Source organism: Monodelphis domestica, chromosome 4 (assembly GCF_027887165.1).
Source record: "Monodelphis domestica isolate mMonDom1 chromosome 4, mMonDom1.pri, whole genome shotgun sequence".
NCBI classification, from domain to species: domain Eukaryota; kingdom Metazoa; phylum Chordata; class Mammalia; order Didelphimorphia; family Didelphidae; genus Monodelphis; species Monodelphis domestica.
Window position 1 is genome coordinate 389,174,785 of NC_077230.1, and position 22,670 is coordinate 389,197,454.

Sequence of the window (22,670 nt, forward strand, 5' to 3'; positions counted from 1 at the left end):
TATGAAAAATACTGTAAAGCACTAGAAAAATGTGAATACTATATTAAATGAAAAAGGGTTTGTAGCCAATAAAGTATATGAGGTAGATCCACTAATATTAGCATGAAATAGCATGAAAGCTATTTACTCTTTGCTCACACTAGTCTCTACTTCTCTAAGGTCCTTCCCTATTCTTCACACTTCAGCTCAAATGTTCCTTCTCTTCCATGAAGCCTTCTCAGATCTCTCAGCCAGAAACCATCTTCCTCCTTTGCACCTATTGAGTACATGCTCCCTATCTCTTAGGACACTGATTTCATTTCTCCTTGGATCATATTTGTGCACATGCAGCATCTCCCCTACTGGGCTCTAAGCTTCTTGAGGATGGGGGCCATACTGTCTCAGTGTTGAGTTCCAAATAGATTTAGCTGCCCTCAAGCTAAGCTAAAACCTTAGGCTTATTTTAAACCTTCATATCTCCCATGGTGCATAATATACAGGAGCTTTGTAGGCAGCAGAAGTTCAATAAAAGTTTGTGGAATGGTCATCAAAATGGAAAAGTACCAATTAATTACAAATCTGTTTCCCTGCTGAGTTTTGTGATTTCACAAGCAGTTAAGTCTTGATCAATGCACAAGGTAATTGTGAGCTGCCCAATCTATTGGACTGAATCTGAGTCTGCCTCACACAGCAATAAAAGAGGATGTCTGGCATCCCCACATATTTGCTCTTCCTCAGTGTTTGCTTTTGAGGCATTTACCCTAACATGCAAAAAATTTCAATTATAATCACACTTACTTTTGAAGAATGTAAGTGAGAAAACAATTCCCAGTCCAAACCCTGTACCTGTAAAAAGAGAGGAAAAAAAGAGCCATGTTAAACCTATTTATGAAAAAAGAAATAACCCTTTCCCATTCAATCATTGGTAATCAAATTAACATTTAATTTTTAGATTTTTGTCTACCTGTGAAACAAAGCTATTTACTCTTGAGCACTAGAAGAAGAGTTGCTGATAGAATTCCTAACTCCAAAAACTTTCATTATTGTCTTGTCTTCTTGACTAACAATATACTCAGCTTCTAAAAATTCCATTCTTCCACCTCATACAATGACAGTACAAGAGAACTAGAAGGCAACATATTGGAGTAGAAAGAGATTTAGGATCAGTAGAAAGAATTCAAAGAAAAAGGGAAAAAATACCAATCTGAAAACAATAAGAAAAAAAACATAACTGAAGTTAGTGCCAGAGAATACCAAATACACTAGCCCTCAACAAATATTAAATCAATTAAATTGAATGCTTCCAACAGAATATGTTATTCCTCTGGGTATCAGTTTCCTCTTCTGAAAAATGAAATGGTTTGATCAGATCAAGGTTGTTTTTTTTAATATCACAGACCCCCTTTGGGAATTTGGAAGTTTATGAATCTCCTAAAAGAATTATGTTCTTAAAAATAATTAAACAAAATGTTAAATTTCAGTTAAGGTTAAGTGAAAATAAAGATTTAATTTTTTCCCCTAAGTTCAACAACTCCCTGAAATTAATCTACCTGCCCATACCCATTCCCCAGGTTCAAATGATCTCCAAGGCCCCTTCTGAGTCTAAATCTATGATCCTATGACAATACCTTAGCAGTTGTCTAGTTTAAACCACACCTGGATAAAAATACCTTGAACACAGTTGGTCTTCAAAACTTAAAGAGTGAAGTTCTAAAAATATTCACTTAGAGTCAAAGAACCTAGGTTCAATACCAGCTCTGACTGTGTAACCCTAGTCAAGTAACTTGGCTTCTCTAAGCTTCAGTATCATCATGCATAAAATGAGGGCCTAAAAGGGCTTTAAAAGACTGCCTGCTCTTTGATCCAGTCATACCACTGCTAGGTTTATACCCTAAAGAGATAATAAGGAAAAAGACTTGTACAAAAATATTTATAGCTGCGCTCTTTGTGGTGGCAAAAAATTGGAAAATGAGGGGATGCCCTTCGATTGGGGAATGGCTGAACAAATTGCAGTATCTGTTGGTGATGGAATACTATTGTGCTCAAAGAAATAATGAACTGGAGGAATTCCAAATGAATTGGAACGACCTCCAGGAATTGATGCAGAGTGAAAGGAGTAGAATCAAAAGAACCTTACACACAAAGACAGGTACACAACCGAAAGTAATGGACTTCTCTAGTAGCGGCAATGCAATTATCCAGGACAATTCTGAGGGACTTATGAGAAAGAACACTATCCACATCCAGAGAAAGAACTGTGGGAGCAGAAACACAGAAGAAAAACAACTGCTTGATCACACATGGTTTGATGGGGAAATGATTGGGGATGCAGACTCTAAACGATCACTGGTGCAAATATCAAAAATATGGAAATAGGTCTAGATCAATGACACATGTAAAACCCAGTGGAATTGTGCATTGGCTACAGGAGGGGTGTGAGAGGAGGGGAGGGGAAAATGTGAACCATGTAACCATGGAAAATTATTCTTAATTAAATGAAATTTTAAAATAAAATAAAATGAGGGCTTGAAAGACTCCCAATTTGAACATGACAAAGTCTCTAGTCCTTTCACCATCCTGACTGCCATACTTTATATGTCCTTCTTCCACTGTCTAGTTACAAATGGTAGATAATAAATCCATATACATGTATAAGATGATGGAGAGTACAGCTACCAGCTCCCACAATCTAAACATTAAAGGCAGTCTAAAGTCATGATGGCATTTTTGGCTTTCATGTGACCCTATTGAGTCATACTTAAAATCCCGTTGAAAAGATCTCTAAGGCTCAAAAACTGGATAGAGAGCTTTCTTCAGGAACTTTCAGAATTGCTACTGGGTTCTCTCACCTATCCTGCATGAGTATCTCATCCACAGGATATGACAATAAGAAGACATTGTAATTGTGTCTTAGGACATTTCAGGTGGTAGAGATATACTGAAGAATCTAGGTATGGAACATTACATATACATGTAGTCAGAAGTATCCACTACATGGGTTGGTCTTATTTAATTGTTTTTTCTATTACAGGAGAGGGCTTAATAGAGATGCATATTGGTAAGTGGCTTCAACTCTTTTGAAAGAGATAATATATAAATGTAAGCCACTATTATTATGTCTCTCTCTTTTTTTTTTAAAACCCTTACCTTCTGTGTATTGGTACCAAGAGTGGTAAGAGCTAGGCAATAGGGGTTAAGTTACTTGCCCAGGGTTACACAGCTGGAAAATGTCTGAGGCCAGATTTAAACCTAGGCCCTCCCTTCTCTAGGCCTGGCTCTCAATCCACTGAGCTACCCAGCTGCCCCCTATTATGTCTCTCTTAGAGTATCATTGATTTAGAGCTGGAAGGGACATCAAGTCCACCCTCCTAATTTCACAATGGGGAAAACTGAGGCCCAGGGAGGTTAAAGTGCCTTACCCAGATCAGGTCAACAGCTAAGAGCCTGAAGCAGGTTTTGAACTCGGGTCTTCCTGACTATGTCCAGTACTCTCTCCACTATACTACCTAGCTGCCCTCCAATGTTCCAGAACCACAGAATTTGAAGTTGGAAGAGACTTCAGTGATCAGCTATCTAGCCCAACCCATGCTTCAACAAGAATCCCTTCTATAATGCACCCCAAAAATGGTCAGTCATAGACTTTTTCCTTGAAGACTCTAAGTGTGGTGGACACACCTGCCTTTTGGACAGCTCAAGTGTTGGGTAAATTCTTCCTGACATCCAGTCTGAATGTATCTCTGTGCAACTTTACCCATTGTTCTTAGTTCTGTCCTCTTTAGCCAAGCAGAATAAATCTAGTTTCTCTGTCATAAGACTACTTTTCACATATCTAAAAAAAACTCATGTTCCCTGAAGACATCTTTTCTTCAGACCAAATACTTCCAATTCTTTCAAGAGATCTCCTATGATATAAATTCAGCACCCCTCATATTCATCATTGCCATCTTCTGAAAAATTCAGCTTTTTATTATCCTTCCTAAAAATGTAGTGGTGCCTAACACTGAACACAATACTCCAGATGTCTTAACAGAGGTCTAGTACAGAAGGATAATTAAACATCCCTAATCATGGACACTGCTTCTCTTAACAAAGTCTAAGATTGCATTAGCTTTCTTGCTTGCCTGCTATATGAGAATGCTGATTCATATTGAGTTTACATTGCACTAAATCCCTAGATGTTTCTTAGACAAGCTTCTGCCCAGACATGCTTCCCCAATTTTGTACATACATGTGAAATTGATTCTTTGAATCCAAATAAAAGACTATATTTATCCCTATAAAATTTAACCTTATTGGATATAGCCTAACAATATCTTTATGAATCCTGACTCTTTTGTCCAATGTATTATCTACCCTGCTCTGAGCTTTGTATAGTCTATACATTGCAAAAGCATGCCTTCTATACCTTTATTCAAGTCACTGACAAAAATATTAAAATGCACAGACTTCTTTCCATTAGAGGCCTTACATAACCTGAAACTGAAAATGACTACACTTTGGGCAGGGCCATCCAAACAGTTCCAAGTTCACCTAACTATACTGCTGTCTAGCTCACATCATATCTCTCCATCTTTTCCACAAGAATAGCATAAACCTATATTAAATGCTTGCTAAAGACTAGGTAAATATCTCTACAGAATTACCCTGACCTACCAGAACAAAGAACGATCAGAAACAAATTAATTCAACAGCCCAGTGTCTGATCAACCTGAAAGCACAAACTAAGTAGGAAAAAACTCCCTATTTAATAAGAACTAGGAGGAAAATGGAGAGTAGTCTGGCACTAATTCAGCTCATACCAATATCATACCAGTGATGGCAAACCTATGGCACAAGTGCAAAATATGGCACATAGAGCTCTCTGTGGGAACTCTGCCACTCACCCCGCACACCCCACAGAGTTTATCAGAAAGCTAGAGGAGCTGCTCTCCTCCCCCTCTCCAGTGTGCCTGATGACATTTTTTCACATCCCCACCCCTCCGCCCAGCAGCCCAATGGGATCTCATAGGGGTAAGGTAGGTAGTTCATAGGCAACAGAGCTGGAAGGGAACAGTCCTGAGGATATTGCTCCACCTGCCCCTCTGCCCAGCAGCCCAATGGAAGCACTTCCTCCCTCTCCTGTGTGGGATCAGGGGGCACCCAGCACATGGTCAGAGGGAGAGGAGGGGCTGACCTGGCACTCAGTTGGGGGGAGGCCCAGCACTCTAAAGGGTTCACTATCACTCTTATACCATATTCCACAATATATTCAAAATGGATAATTGACCTGACTATCCAAGATCTTACCATAAAAAAATCAGAAAAGAAATAGATTATATACTGTTTAAGAGCAGGAGATGAATTCTTAAGTAAATATGGGGTATAAACAATTACAAAAGTTTAAAGATAATTTTGATACAAACACATTTGGCACAAGCAAAACCAATATATCTGTGAAAAGAAAAGCCATCATGGGGGAAGAAGTCTTTGTAGAAAATATATCTGATGAGCAGTTGATATCCAAGATATGTAGACAACTAGCAAGACCAAAAGTTATCCCCCAACAGATATAGTAAAAGGCTCTGAACAGATAGTTGTCGAAAAAAAGAATCACAAACTATAAAAAATCATAGGAAATAATGTTCCAAATCTCTCTCTCTCCCTCTCCCTCTCCCTCTCCCTCTCTCTCACACACACACACACACACACACACACACACACACAGAAATATAAATAAAAATAACCCTCAGGTTTTGCCTCCTACCTACCAAATAGATAAAGATGATAAATGATGAGAATAGTCAGTTGGAGGGGCTGCAAAATGAGATAAGCATACTTTAAGCATGCTGGCAGAGCTATGAAATGTACAACCACTTAGGAATGATAGAAATAAAGTAACTAAAATATCCAAACCCTATGACCCAAAGATATCACTACCAAAAATATTCCAAGGAATTAATTTATAAAAAAGTTCAATATACACCAAAGGTTTGTAGGAGCACTGAAAAGAAGGGGCTATCCATTAATTAAGGAGGACTAGGCAACTTTGGTAGCTGAATATAATGGAACGTTACTGTGCTATAAGAAAAGAGCTTAAATTAATATGCAGAAGCATGGAAAGACTTACAACTAAAAGATGCAAAGTGAAATAAGCAGAAAAAGATGCAAAGTGAAATAAGCAGAACCAGGAATGGGAGAAGACCTTTACCCTCAACGCTGTTCCTTTACGGAGGTGGGGTTCATAGACTGAACTGAAATATCATATGTTGTATATATCAAAATGTTGCATATTATAGATTTTTCCAGTTATTGACTTGTTTTGCTTATTTTTTTCTTCTTTTTCTTTCTTTAACAAAAATCTTTGTTATAAGAGATGGCTCCCTAAGAGAGGAAGGACGAAGGGCATAAGAAATCTAGGTGATACAAAAACAAAAAATATGCAAAAAAATCTATTTAAACTATTTTGATGAATATATTTTGTTACTATATCACACTCCTCTACAAATATATCCTTCTTCCTACTTGGTGAACTACCTCTTCTAAGAAAGATGTAAAAAGAAAAAGAAAAAAAACATTTCAGCAAGTCAACAATTAGAAGAAGGAGGGGAAAAAAATTTTTGTTCATTTAAAAAAACCTAAATTTAAAAAAAAAAATCACAGATGCTCATCATTTCACAGACCATTAGTTATCTTCTGCACAAAAATTAGTCTTATATATAAAGAAAAAATACAAACATATTTTAATGACATGGCATTAATACCTGCTTTTAAATTTGGGATTTTCAATTGCAAAAAAAAAAAACATAAATATCACACAAAAAAATCCCTGAATGTGATCTACCACTTATGGAAACTTTCTTCACAAGGCAAGTTAATTCTTTCACTAGAGTACAAAGGCCTCAAGATTATTATTTTTGAACACTCCACATATGAGATAAACTGGCTTTACCAAAAAAAGCAACCTTTGCGTGCAAAGGAATAAAGCAATGAAATTCAATCTATTAGATTTGTCACAGAACTAATACAACAATTGCTTTTAAAAGACTTTCTCTTCCTTGAACACTTTCCACAATCCAATTATAAAGGATCTACCTGCTTTACAAGGATATTCTGATTCAAGCCTAAACATTCCAAACATGCAACTTCAATGACAATCCTCCAAATGAATCTACAAAACAAGCACCTTTCTGATTAGGCATAAAGCTGAATTCTCCCTTGTTTTATTTAGTCTCTCACTATAGGGGTTTATTTACCCAAGATTTTGGTATCTAATCAAAATTTTAAGCTGTTTTGGTATAAGGATTAAAGCAATATCAACAGGCTCCTCCAACACTATCTGAGCTGTCCATGTCATCTCCAAATGAGGAAAAATTGGTGTCAGTGACACTAAGCAATAGCCTCATTCATCCCATTTTTCCAAGGAAGGTTTCTAATTCATTTACTTCACAGTACAACTGCTGCTGGCCTAAATAATTATACTATGAAGTTATCACTATCTACAAAAAATTTGTAAGACAAACTGTTGACCCAGGGTACCTTTTGACAAACCTTTCCTAGTGCATGTGGCCATTAGGCCCTCTCATGCACTCTAAAGCTGCTGGCCTGTAAAAGGTCTAAATTTGAACTGAAAATGCTTACTTCACAAAGACCAACAAAGCCAGAATTAGGCGTTGTTTTTACCGTAAAACTTGAAAAGCCAGAAGTGAAAGGTTACCACCTACTTTTAATCCTATAAGGAATCTTTACATCTAACTTAAACAATTGGCCAATCAATGAAAAAGTATTTATAGTGGAACATATCTTGCATCATTTGACTGATTCCTTAAGCTAAGCTGTCTACAGAATTTCCAAACAACTTATTAAACTTTGGTGCAGCAGAAAAACAGAAGTGTAAACAGATCAGTTTATAAAATATAGCTAGGGATGCCAGATGATAAGAATGAACCAAACATCATGAGATGGGGATCTTAAGACCAAGGAGTCCTCCTCCAATTTCTTCCCCTTCAATGAGGTTACTACCTTCCAAGTAAAGACTGCCAGGATTTCTCTTGCCAGTCAAATGAGATGCTGCCAGAAAATGATCCATGGTCCCCATGCAGCAATGCAGAACATCAGTACTAGGCAACCAGGCTACTAACAAGTATACACAAGGCCAAGCAGTTGTTAAGATTCATGACCATCCTAATAGAGTAGCAGAAAGAGTGCTGGATTTAGTCAAAAGATGTGGGTTCGAATCCCAGCTCTGCTATTTACCAACACCTCTGTGACCATGGGAAAGCTACCTGACCTCTGTAAAAGAGAGAATAGGCAAGCATGCAAGACAGAAAGCTGAGGACAAAAGAGCTGTCAATCAAAATGTTCCTGGGAAAGACAGTTGGAGCCAAGCCAGGCTGAACTGGGCTGAGAAGCTTCTGAACTGGACCCTTTTGACTTCTGGAGCCAGGAGAGAGGCTGGTGAACTAAGCTTTTGGCTACTTGTGGATGATGGTGGTGACTGAGCCTGAAGAGCTAATTTGTATCTCTGATATTTACCAGGCTGGCTAGAAGAAAAGAAGACATATAGTTGTCACAGTTGTGACAAAACTGCCATTTCCCCAATATCCTCCAAACCAAGGCACCATTGTAGAGACTAGGGAAACCTATCCTTCTTACCTTATGTGTTCCTTTTTTTAAAAATCGTCATCATTATTATTATTATGATTCTTTGGACTACATAGGCAACAAAACCATGTTTATTCGGAACCTTCTAATAAAGTCTAGGGTCTAAAACTACTAATATATGAGCTACCTGGGGCTGTGAGGCAGGAGTTCTAGTACTTCACAGATGAGATTTACCAAGAGTGATTCTCTATATCACGTTATCTATCACTGCCTAGTTTATGAAATAACACTGAATTTAATTTCAAGGCTATTTGCCTCACCCCCTTGCAGCTGAGAGATGAGTAACATGGCAAATTAGTACTAGAACATGAGGTAAAGAATTTGGACTGGCCTACAAATTTCAAACCAGGCAATGTGATGGAGAACTGGGCCAGTAAAAACAGAAGGGGTTACAATAAGAGCTTTAGGTCTTTTACATCTGGAGGCAATTTGGGGGCAAATAAATTGAAAGCCCAAAAGGAAAAAATTCAGCATTTTTCTTCTCCCTCATACTTTATGCCTTTCTTCCCTCTATGGTATGTTCTCTACTGATCAATTTTTCCTAGCACTGAACCAAGAAAAATGCTAAATCTGCTGCTAGCAATATCAATTAATCCAAAACAACATGAGAACATGAGTCAGTCAGAGCTGAAAGGGGCCTTAATCCATTCCACTCATTCTATACAGAAGGAAAAGGAGACCCTTGAAGGTTCCTTCAACCAGACCATAATATCACTTCGGGGAAGAGATGGACAAAGACCAAATCTTACTCATCTTTGAATCTCCCAGAACCTATCCCAATTAAAGGTGCTTTCTAGAGATCAATGTTTGCTGAAATGAGATAAATTAAATTAGTTGCTCACCCACTCTCACACAACTGAGCAGGTAAGAGATCTAAAACCAGTCTCCAGAGTTCCATTTCTCCCAAATCACACCCAGTTCATTATGAAAATGCCCAAAGGATCTATGCTTTCTTCAGTGCAGGGAGCTAAGACAAAGATTAAAGGGTTTTCAGGAGATCACGAAGCTATAGGAGGCAGGACTTGAAGTTGCCTTTCAAGCTGCAGTCCAAGCACTCCATCCATTGTACAACTCTGCCCTATGAATAAAATATTAACTAGAAAAACTTTTAATGTCCCCAGATTTTATTTTTGATCATCCATCTTGGGTTTCAATCAATGTTTCCTTGTGGCATGGAACTGACCTAGGTTCTCAAAAGCTACTATAGCAAAGGATTATAAGCATTAGCTGGTCTTAACACTCTGGAAAGGCTTCAAAATAGAGGCCCTGCAACAGAATCTGCCTTTATTCCCAAGTCTAACCTAGCTAAATTCAGATAATTTCACCACCAGAGGACTGACCATTTGGTAATTTCCCCCCCTAGTCATAGCAACTTAAACCAACCTGGAAATGTGGTATAGAATGTCCTTCAAAGCTTGTTTCAGGTGCCACCTTCTTCATGAGACCTTTACAGATTAAACTCAGCTTTGTACCCAGCCCTGAAATTACTTCTGTGTGTATCTTTTGCATATATATGCATATACTGCACATATATGCATTTATATATATATATATTTATTTATTATACATATATTTTGCATACACACACACACACACACACACATTCCTCTTCCCCCTTTCGCTCTTGAGGTCAGGAGTTGTTTTATTTCTCTGTGTCCTTAGCATATAGTAGGAACTTAATAGACAACTGTTGACAGAATGGGCCTTAATCAAGGAAACACGGAATCCACATTCAAGTCCTAGTTTTTCCACTTCACTTCTAAATTTGCTCATGTGCAAAACAAGAGCAGGAACAGAAATGGATGATCTCTCAAGTTCTTGCCAGCTCTAACATTCTTTGATCTTATAGACCAAAACATAAGGAGCATGTAATTTATATCACTAGAAAAAACTAGGGACACCAAAGATATGAATTACTTTGATTCTTGCTATATTGCAGTACAAATGCATCTAAATATCAGTATGCAACTTATAGAATCACTAAAATGAGTAAAAATTTTGTGAATTTAAATATCTAGTTAAAATCGGTTTAGACTAGTAAAAGGAAGTTTCAAAGAACCTGCTGTGTGACCATAAGGAAAATACATAAATCTACTTCATATGATTAAGAAATATTTATTACCTATAACAATCATCCAATATTTTCCTTTCATTAGTGGTCAATTTGTGCAGCCATTTCCTATCACCTTTTTCTTAAAGACAGAAAGCTCTGAGCCTCTCTCCCTTACCAACATCCACTCATTAAAGTGGAAGCATGATCACATGCACACAAATATCAACAAAAAGCAGGGTACAAGTTTATTTCACTTTATTAGCTATCTCAGTTCTAACAACAGTGGAACCTGTTGATGAATTTTACAGGTTCAAGTTCTCACATGTTCAATTTCCTTTTAAAAGGCAACATGTTGCTTCAAAGAACCTCCCACCTGATCTGGGGACACTAACTCTGCAGCTGTTTCTCCTCCAAGATCAGCACCTCTAGGCTAGGCCAGGCTTTAACTTCATAACAATAAAACATGAAAGGTTTGTCTTACAATGAAAACAGGCCAACTCGGAAAAAGAGAGGATTTTTTTTCTGCCCTGGGCCACTTTTATTCTTTTCCTTTCTTTGCATGTCAAGACTCTTGGAGGAAAATGCCAAAGAAAGGGAGTCCAAAGCATTTTTCCCCTCCCAAAGGTAAATGTTTAACTAGGAAAATTGTTTATTCAGCCTGAAGTTTACTTTTTCCTCCAACATATTTTATTAGTGTGTTGGATAAACCTTGTGATGGGTGCCTATGGTCCTGACAAAGAGGCTTGTTGCGTGCATAAAAAGGAGCCATATAGAATTAACATAAGAAAGAGTTGATGTTCTGAAATTCTTGGCACTCAGTCCCTCAGAAAGAAATTACCATACCCTAAATCAATTTGCTAGATACTCAAAACATGTGCTTCAAGCACAAAAAGGCATCATAAAACTGTCTGGTAGAGAAACACAAATCTCAGGATTGACTAAGTCCTCAGTTGATCATGTGGGAAAAGCCTTTAATGATAATAAAATCTGGTGAATGCTGTCCCTCTTTGGTTATGCCTATGAACTTTATAACTTAGAAGAATGACAGAATAGCTTTCCCAATTAGAGACAACAGACTCAATTATATTCATTTATTAAAACCCTACTGCATACATGCACTAGAGGAATACAAAGACAAAAAGTAACCATTCCTCATCTCCAGCTTACAATTTAGCAAGGGGACATAACATACACACAGAGGTACAAAATAGATACAAGATAATTTTGGCTGGGGAAGGGAAGCACTAGCAATTGAGGGAGTAATAAACATTAAAGAGGTCTTCCCTAATCTAATAACTGCTGTTTATGTTATTTATGATAACTATGAAGTCTTTAACTCCATTTCCTGGTTAACATCTAATAGCTGAGTTTTGTAAAAGGGAAACTTATTACTAAGCTGGTTATTGAGGATATCAATTTTGAAAAATCAAAGTCAACTTCATAGGATTGCAGCTTTAGTGTTAAATTTGTAGTCAAGGAAGAACTGAGTTCAAATCCCTCCTCTGGAATTTACCAGGTGTGCAGCCATGGGTTCTAATCATTAGGTACATACTTACATGTGCTCATGGTCTTACCTTTTCAAATGTATACTCCTTGAGGGCATAGTTTTTGGATCTTCAGCACCAAGCAAGTGTCTAATAAATGCCTGGTGATTAATTTAACTTCTCTGGGCACCAGATTCCTCTTCTGTAAAATGGGGATTCAAATAGGGTTTGGACCTGTGATTTTATTGGTATAGGAAAGTCAGGGAAAGGAAGTTCCTACCAGTGCAGGCTGTACCTTCTCTGCAACTTACCATCTTGCAGAGCTGGCTAGAGCTCTGAAGAGGTCAACAGACTAACCCAGAATCACATGGCCAATATGTGTCAGAGGCAAGACTTGAACCAGCACTTTCTAATTTCAAGGCCTGTTCTCCATCCACTGTGCAGATTGCCTCTAATATAGAAGTGCTAATACCCATGGTTCCTGCTTCACAGTATTGTTAGGAGGCTCAAATGAGGATAGAGATTTTAAAGTGTTATTATATAAATGTCAGTAATTATTATGAATCTTGTTCTCATCTATTAGCATGACATCATCATCACCACCACACATGAGGAGACTAAGGCTTGGAGAGGTTAAACAATTTGCCCAAGGACACAAAATGGCAAACGGGGAATTTGGAAACACCCCACCATGGCTTTAAAAAAATGAGTAATGATTACTGTGATATCATCTTTTATAATTTCTGTACATGTACTAATCTATGTCAGGATACAGGCAAATAATAATATAACTATGCAGCCAGCAAAGAGTGGACATAAAAAAAGGTCTGGGAGAAATAAAGTTCATGATGAGGAGATTCATCAATGATTTCCCAGGCTATAAGAAAACAAATGTCAAGAACACGGGAAGAATGTGAACTGGAATGAGCTCCAGGAATCGATGCAGAGAAAAAGGAGCAAAACCAGGACATTGTACACAGAGACAGATACCAAAAGAACTGTGTAAGCAGAAACACAGAAGAAAAACATATATGATCGATCACTTGGTTCAATGGATATATGATTGGGGATGTTGACTTTGAATGATCACTCTATTGAAAATATGAATAACATGGAAATAGGTTTTGAACAATGGTATACATGTAAAACAGTGGAACTGCTCATTGGCTTCATGAGAGGGGAGGGAGGAGGGGAAGGAAAGAACATGAATCATGTAACCATGGAAAAATATTCTAAATTAATCAATAAAAATTTTTTAATTTAATTTTAAAAATTTGAAGAAAAAAAATATACTGGAAGACCTAAGTAGAGTCACCTTCTAACTCCATCACTTACTACTCATGTGACCACAGTTAGTTTTCTCCTCTATAAAGCAAATATAACAAAACCTGAACCATCTTACAAGGTTGTTGGGAGGAAAATGCTTGTAAACCAAAAAGCACCACAGAAATGTAAATGAGGGGGCCATGATTTAGTAAACTTTTTTCATTGCTCTTACACAAAGAACTGCAATAATTTCACATGTGAGACATTTCATGGCTTTCCTGACAACTAGGCCTTAAAACTTATAAAGCCTACGATGACTTGCTTCAACAAATGCTTAAAAAGCACTGTGCCAGGCTCTCCTGAAGACACAAAGTTTAGATAAGAAAAAGTGTCTTAACTTTGTGAAACACAGACTGGTAAGAGAATAAGATACACAGAGCTACAGTAATTAATCATTTCCATGTAGCCTGGATTTGTTCAGCATTACCCTGTGGAGTGAGCCAGAGATTTTCTTATAGACTGCACTGCCTCTAGCTGTCATTGGTATGAAAAAAAAATGGTTTCTTACATACCTAAATAAATGAGCTGCTCTTCTGATAATGTTCTAGCTACCTGCTAATAAAGATCACCATGATTTTGCTCTATATTGTAATTTTTAAAAGACTGCCTTGGTATTATTGTCCTTTGAATATTTAACATAACTAGATTTATGTCTCAGCAAATTTTCATTAAATCCTACTTGATTTATTTGCAACAGTCACATTTTCTTGTCCAGCCATGTCCTTATCAAAGGTATTACCATCATCAAGGGCATCTGTTATGACAGGACAAAACAGGAATATACTTTCATAGAAAAGTGCCCCTGGGATTGAATTTAGTGAGAATTATGTTTCTAAGAAGCATTACCTTATTTATGAAAGATATTCAGCGCCCTATGGGGGGGAGGGGGGGAGTAAGGGGGAAATAGCTTTAAGAAAGCTCCAATCTATCTTAATCCTTTGAGGTAATTGGATTTTCTGGTGTCCATGTTTAAAATACCAAGTCAAGTAAATTCTCAAAGTGAATTAAAAAAAAAAAAGGTGTCTGTATAAGGCTAGTTCTAGTCTGCCTACATCGACTTCTCAAAAGTCAGGAAACTGGGGCCAGCTGGGTGGCTCAATGGATTGAAAGCCAGGCCCAGAGAAAGGAGGTCCTGGGTTCAGATCTGATCTCAGACACTTCCTAGCTGGGTAACCCTGGACAAGTCACTTGACCCCCATTGCCTAGTCCTCACCAAATCTCCTGCCTTAGAACCAATACACAGTATTGATTCTAAGATGGAAGGTAAGGTTAAAAAAAAACAAAAAAACAGGAAACTGATCTAAGAAGTGGCTATTTCAAGGAACCTTTACCCTATAGCCTCTTCTAGTACTCCAAAGGACACATGAACAGCTACAAGTCCCCAGGTAGTCACCAATTTATGAGTTTCAGGTTGGAAAAAGAAAAGAATTCAGTAGGTGTTAATCAAGTTTAACTCATAACCAGTCATTTATCCCAGAAGACAAATAGAGATTTAAGATTTAAGAAAAATCAATACATGAACACTGGGACTTACAAACAAAATAAATAAGGGGAGTTCAATTTCACAAGAAGAAAATTCTTTCCAAAGGGAATAAAGGATTCCTTTAAAAAGTGAGCACAGGATACAAAACATAGATTTCAACTTTCTAAATTATGACTCAACTCAAAATTTTCATCTTTTGTATAACGTGAGGAACAAACTGGACATTTTTGGAACAGGGTTTACAGGGGAGACTGAGGTAGCAGACTGACTGAATTTGGGGAGTTCTAGCTAAAGCTGACCAACTGAGTTCCCATACTAAGTACAACAGCAAGACAATAAGTCCTCAAGAGATAGAGGCCACCAGGTGGCCTAAGAAGAGACAAACCTATCCAGTTAAGATCAGTACTAGAGTCAGCTGTATTTCCAGTTTGGGGGAGATAGGGAGACCTAACTTTCTTTATTTTTATTCAAAGATATTTTCTTTTCCCAGTTACATGTAATCATACTTTTTAACATATATTTTCTGAAATCATAAGATCCCTCCCACCACCCCCCAAAGACAATAAGCAATTTAATTTGGGTTATACATGAATACATACAAAACACTTCTTTAGTGGTCATTGTAAGAAAATACTCAAAATCAAAACCCCAAAATAAAACTGTAAATAAACTAATTTGAAGAATAGTGTGCGCTGATCTGCATCTGACTCCAACAATTCTTTTTCTGGAGGTGGACAGTATTCTTTGTCATAAGTTCTTTGAAACTGTCCCAAATAATTGTACAGCAGAGAGTAGCTAAGTCTTTCATAGTAGCTCATTCCACAATATTACTGTTACTCTGTACAATGTTCTCTTGGTTCTGCTTACTTCATTCTGCATTAGTCAATGTGTATCTTTCCAACTTTTTCTGAAACCATCCTGATTATTGTGTGAGGCAAATATTTAGGGGATCTCTAATACAGCCAGCATCCCAGTACAGCCAAGGTCAGTATGAACATCTTCGTTGCCACAGAGGGGAGGAGCAGACCTTTTGAAAAGTCAGCACAGGAAGCTGAGTAGATTCTATTTTTTTTCCCCCTAGACTGGGTTTAAACTAACTCTCTCCAAACTGGCTTTCTGATCTTTCTTACCTAGGTTTTTGATCTCTGACAAGCCACCATTCCACCCAGCTGCAATGGGGGTGGGGTGTCAGATTTTTACCTAAAATTAGAAAGGTTGAAACTTATTTCTCTTTATATGCTTATATATGCTTTCTAGGCTTATAAATCTGATAAGTCCCTAGATTAATTTTTATCTATAACTATCATTTGGGGAGACCCAACTTTAATAAGTAAATGATAAGGTGAGGCCCACTTCTACAGGCACTTCTTTTAAATGGAAGTAGAAAATTTATTTGGGGTTTCAGGTTATTAGAAACTAGAGAACAGAGTCTAGAGATTTATAAAGGGGAAGAAAAAGAAAAAAAAATTACAAGTTAGACCATAAGAGAAAAACAGGGACTAGTGGAAAGAACAAGGAATTCAGTTATCCGCTACTTATTACTTTTGCAATTTTGGGAATGTCATCTCCTGAGCTTCAAATTCCCAGTCATCCCATTTGAAGAAAGTGGGACAAGATGTGGCTTGTGATTGATCAGCTACTTCAAGCTCTAAATTTTCTGATCACACAAAATCTATTTTATGTGGGGTTTTTTGGTAGCTATGTATTTTAATCAATATATTATGAAATGGCTGCAGCAAATAACTAAGGAGTAGATAACACTTTCTTTTTTCATCTATGTTGTACTGATGACTTCTTGCTTTATCCTGCCCCTTTCCACATGGAACCCTTTTAATAAAGGAGAACAGTTAAGCAAAACCCACCCACTCAGTAGCTGCCTCACATAGTGAATACTAAATCTAGCACCTATGGTTCTTGACTTTCTACAGGGAGAATAGAGGCAGGTTTCAACACAAATTTCCCAGACTGAGGATTGGCCATTGCAATTAATGAATTTGGCTGACTTTTGGTGTTATCACCATTTATAATGTAGTCATTATGAATGCTATGCTAGTTCAACTGTGTCATAGAATTGAGATTTAAAGCTAGTCAAACTCCCCAATTTTACAAATGAGGAAAATTAGGCTTAGAAAAGTTGTGATTATTTCCAAGGTTATATAAGTAGTAAATAGCAGTCTGAATCAAGACCTCCAAATTCAGCTTTGAATCATTTCATAGAAATATTCTCATGTTGCTCTGAATTCCTCATATTCATCCTTTCTTACAGTAGAATGATATTCTATTTCCATCTACATACCACAATTTGTTCAGTCATTCTCTAATCAATAGGAACTCACCTTGTTTCCATGATACACACATACACACAGTTTTTTGTGTGTCTTTGACCTCCTTGAGAGTATATGCCCAGTAATATAAGTAATGGGTCAAAGGGCATAAGTAATGGGTCAAAGGGCATAAAGTTATTTGATCTCAAAATTAGGGAAGTCAACATAGAAATGAAAGTCTCTACAATAAGTTCTTTTTCTGGATTGAAATATAGCACATGGATAACTTAGAAATATGTTACTGTCATTTTTCTCATGGTATGAGCTCCTGAATTGTTATGGATTGGGTTGGGTTTTTTGCACATCGTTTTCCTAAAAATTTTTTTATTCAATTATGTTAATATTAAGAATATATAATCAGCAGGGCAGGTAGGTGCCTCAGTAGATTGAGAGCCAGGTCTGGAGACAGGAGGTCCTATGTTCAAATCTGGCCTCAGATACTTCCTAGTTATGTGACCCTGGGGCAAGTCACATAACCCCTATTGCCTAGCCCTTAATGCTCTTCTACCTTGGAACCAATTACACAGTATTAATTCTAAGATGGAATTCTAAGATGGAAGTTAAGGGTTTAAAAAAAAACAAGTGTGATGAATACAGAGAAATATGGGAAGACTTACATGAACTGATTCTGCATAACTGAATGAACCAGAAAAATAATACACACATCTACAACAATATAAACTGTAAATTCTAAAGTTTATATGGGTGACACCTCTCCATGGCTCAGGCAACACTCTACATAAGATTCAAGTCAATTTCTGCTAATCTTTATCAGATGAGGGAATTTTGACCATGAGTTCCCCAAGTCTGAACTAAAAGGTGAAAAGTATATTAAGTCTCTAATCAGAGTGGAATATTCAGGAACTTAAGATTCTGGCTGTGGGAAAACTAATGGATTCCAATTTAGTCATATGAAATGAATGCCAAGAAACTGGCAGCTCTCCTGGGGTTATCTTTCTAGTAAAAAAAAAAATGGATTTTATCACTTAAGTCACTTGCCTCACTTAAATATTTAAAACACCATAAAAAACATTCTTTCTAAAAGGAACTATTATTCGTTTATGGGTGCAGGTTCTGACAATGAGGTACATTTGTTCTAACTTGTAAACGTTTGTCAAAGTAATGCAAATTCACCATGCTTTACAGAAATTATAAATTATCCTAAGGATTTTGATATAGGTTTAAGTAGGATGAAGAAAACAAAAGTAAACTACCTAGTTTTCATTTCGTACAAAAAAAAACAACTGTAACTGCTTACTTATTTGGAGTGTTTTCATTTTCTAAATACTTCATTTCAACAATTTTGAAAGTAAAACTTTTTTAAAATTCTCTGTTATTTTGTAATTTTGTGGCTCTACTTAGGGAGCCCTGCAGCTGGGGGGGGGGGGAGAAGAATAGGGCTGTAGAATTAGAAGCATCTGGGTTGGAGTTTCTGGCTCTCCCACTTAATAAGTGCATGTTTTTTTGTAAATCACTTCTCTGATCTCATACGCCTCCTTGTATTATCTTGGGATGAACAAGAAGTTTAGGGAAGACTAGCACTTCTGGCTTGCTGAGCCTTTTCAGAACAGCTTTCCTCCTTTGGTGTGCACCTGCCACCCAGTTCTCTCACCTGAAGCTCCAAGAAGCTGTAATATGCACAGTGGCCACAATTCAGTAAATCTCAGCAAAGCTGAGAGTAACCATCTCAAGTCCTTTACTGAGTTAAAAAAAAAAAGTGTCTACCTCAAGTTTGTGAAGATTTCCCCTGGTGGAGGGGCAGATGAGAACAATTTGTTCTAAGGCAATGAAGAGGTAGAAGTGGATGCTGCAGAGTGCTTTGAGCTTGGATAGATGTCAAAGATGCCAAAATCATCCACTGCATCTTGAGCCACTTGTGCAACATCTCTACTTAATTCTAATTTATTCTCTAGTCAAAAGATCACTTGATGTCATTCTAGCTCTCTTTGAGTATGACAGACAACAACCAACCAACCAGACATGTGTGCTAGGTCCTATGCTAAGTCTTAGGGATACAAACAGAAAAGAATACTCTTCAATCCAGGGACATTGTTCATTTCACGAACAAAGATTTCATCTCTCAGCTCCAGATATTTTCTCTGCAGTCGGTCTGTTCTCCTTATCTTCACCCTATTGTCTTCCTTGACTTCCTTTAAGTTCCAACTAAATCCTCCCTTCTAAAGCAAGCCTTTCCCAACTCCTCCTAATACTAGTGCCTTCTCTCAATTATCTCCTATGTATTCTGCATAAAGCTTGTTTGTACATTCTTGTTTGTTTGTTTTTCCCATTAGATTATAAACTCCTTAAGGGCATGGCCTATTTTTTGCCTCTTTTTTTTTTTGTCCAGTGCTTAGCACATATAGTGGGCACTACTGATGCTGAAGGCAACAGGGAGCCATTGAAGTCTGAGTAAGAAGGCAACATGGTACTTCCTGAATTTTAGGAAAAGCACTTTGGTGGCTAAGTGGAAAATGGATTAGAGTGGGGAGAGACTTTGAAGCAAACAGATTAAGTGACTTGGCCAGGGCCACATAGCTGATATGAAATCAGGCCTTCCGGATTCCAGATATAGCACTTTACCCATGGCACCACTAAGTTGCTTCTCAAAGGACAAAGGAATAATAGAGATGTTGCAAAGGTAAAATCTACAGACCTAGGCAACAAATTCGAAATGGGGGTGGGGGGGGGGGAGAAGCATGGTGGGTTTTAAGATTTATATCAGAAATTATATATAGATATATATAGAAAAGCTGATGATTTATGTGGATTTATTTTGTATCCTGCAACTTTGCTAAAGTTGTTGATTATTTCAATTAGCTTTTTGGTTGAATCTCTAGGATTCTTTAAGTTGACCATCATGTCATCTGCAAAGAGTGATAACTTGGTCTCCTCTTTGCCTATTTTGATGCCTTCAATTTCTTTTTCTTCTCTAATTGCTACTGCTAGTGTTTCTAGTACAATGTCAAATAGTAGAGGTGATAATGGGCATCCTTGTTTCACTCCTGATCTTATTGGGAATGCGTCTAGTTTATCCCCATTGCAGATGATATTAGCTGATGGTTTTAGATATATACTGTTTATTATTTTTAGGAATGACCCTCCTATTCCTATGCTTTCTAGTGTTTTTAATAGGAATGGGTGTTGTATTTTATCAAAGGCTTTTTCTGCATCTATTGAGATAATCATGTGGTTCTTGTTAGTTTGCTTGTTGATGTGGTCAATTATGTGGATGGTTTTCCTAATATTGAACCAGCCCTGTATCCCTGGTATAAATCCTACTTGATCATGGTGGATGATCCTTCTGATCACTTGCTGGAGTCTTTTTGCTAGTATCCTATTTAAGATTTGTGCATCTATATTCATTAGGGAGATTGGTCTATAGTTTTCTTTCTCCATTTTTGACCTGCCTGGTTTTGGAATCAGTACCATGTTTGTGTCGTAAAAGGAGTTTGGTAGAACTCCCTCTTTGCTTATTATGTCAAATAGTTTGTATAGTATTGGGATTAACTGTTCTCTGAATGTTTGATAGAATTCACTGGTGAATCCATCAGGCCCTGGGGATTTTTTCTTAGGGAGTTCTTTGATGGCTTGTTGGATTTCATTTTCTGATATGGGATTATTTAAGAATTCTATTTCTTCTTCTGTTAGTCTAGGCAGTTTGTATTTTTGTATATATTCATCCATATCACCTAAATTGGTGTATTTATTGCCATATAATTGGGCAAAGTAATTTTTAATGATTGCCTTAATTTCCTCTTCATCGGAGGTGCTGTCCCCCTTTTCATCTTTGATGCTGTTAATTTGCTTTTCTTCCTTCCTTTTTACCAGCTTCTTGTCTTATTTATTAAATCAATAGTTCTATCACTTTCGATTTTATTAATTTCTCCCTTAATTTTTAGGATTTCTAGTTTGGTTTTCTGCTGGGGGTTTTTAATTTGATTGCTTTTGAGTTTTTTCATTTGCATTTCCAATTGATTGATCTCTGCTCTCCCTAGTTTGTTAATATAAGCATTCAGGGATATGAATTTACCTCTGATTACCGCTTTGGCTGCATCCCAAAAGGTTTGAAAGGATGTCTCGCCATTGTCATTTTCCTCGATGAAATTATTAATTGTTTCTATGATTTCTTCTTTAACTAAACGATTTTGGAGTATCATATTGTTTAATTTCCAATTAGTTTTTGATTTGGTTTTCTATGTACCATTACTAATCATTATTTTTATTGCCTTGTGATCTGAGAAGGCTGCATTCATTATTTCTGCTTTTCTGCATGTGTGCTATGTTTCTGTGATCTAATGTATGGTCAATTTTTGTGAATGTGCCATGTGGTGCTGAGAAGAAGGTGTATTCCTTTTTGTCCCTATTTATTTTTCTCCATATATCTATTAATTCTAATTTTTCTAAGATTTCATTCACTTCTTTTACCTCTTTCTTATTTATTTTTTGATTTATCTAAATTTGATAATGGTTGGTTTAAGTCTCCCACTAATATGGTTTTACTGTCTATTTCTTCCTTCAATTCTCCTAGTTTCTCCATTAGAAATTTGGGTGCTATATTATTTGGTGCATACATGTTGATTAATGATATTTCCTCATTGTCTAAAGTCCCTTTTAACAAAATATAATTACCTTCCCTGTCCCTTTTGATCAGGTCTATTTTTGCTTTGGCTTTATCAGATATCATGATTACCACTCCTGCCTTCTTTCTGTCAGTTGAGGCCCAGAAGGTCTTACTCCATCCTTTAATTCTGACCTTGTGGGTGTCAACCCACCTCATGTGTGTTTCTTGAAGACAACATATGGTAGGGTTTTGGATTCTAATCCATTCTGCTATTCGTCTACATTTTATGGGTGAGTTCATCCCATTCATGTTCAAAGTTATGATTGTCATTTGTGGACTCCCTGGCATTTTGATATCCTTCCCTAATTCTAACCTTTTCTTCTTCGGCTCAGAACTTTTTTTTTTTATGGAAGCTAGACCAACTGATTTTCTAACTACATACCTCATGACCTCTCCCTACCTTTAAATTCCATCAATTGAATGTATGAGATATCACAGGATTTAAAGCAAAAAGGGTCCTTCAAAGATCATCCAATGATCAACTAGTCTAACTCACATTTTATATACAGAACCTGAAGCCCATAAAAATCAACAGAGTAACTATGGGCACAAACTAAGAAGTAGGACTGGGATTTGAACCAAGCCCAGTGGTAATAAATCCAGTGTTCCTTCTCTTATTCCTCACATGATTTAAAGCCTAAGGAAAATGTCCTCTTCTCTACTGATCCTTTCCTGTCTCACTGCTACCAATACTTAGCCAGTGATGGCCTTGCTTCATATCCTATATACTTATGGTTATTTCTGTTTGTCATATGTCCTT

The 22,670-nt window shown here is 37.0% G+C and overlaps 1 protein-coding gene across 1 annotated transcript in view; it reads right to left on the minus strand.

The window, feature by feature from the left end:
* The window catches only part of MICOS10 (mitochondrial contact site and cristae organizing system subunit 10), a 39,217-nt gene that overhangs the window by 4,250 nt on the left and 12,297 nt on the right, over window positions 1-22,670 (minus strand). Inside the window, exon 2 of the mRNA XM_007491276.3 lies at window positions 778-825. Coding sequence (XP_007491338.1) covers window positions 778-825 — 48 coding nt within the window. The remainder of the gene's footprint in view (window positions 1-777; window positions 826-22,670) is intronic.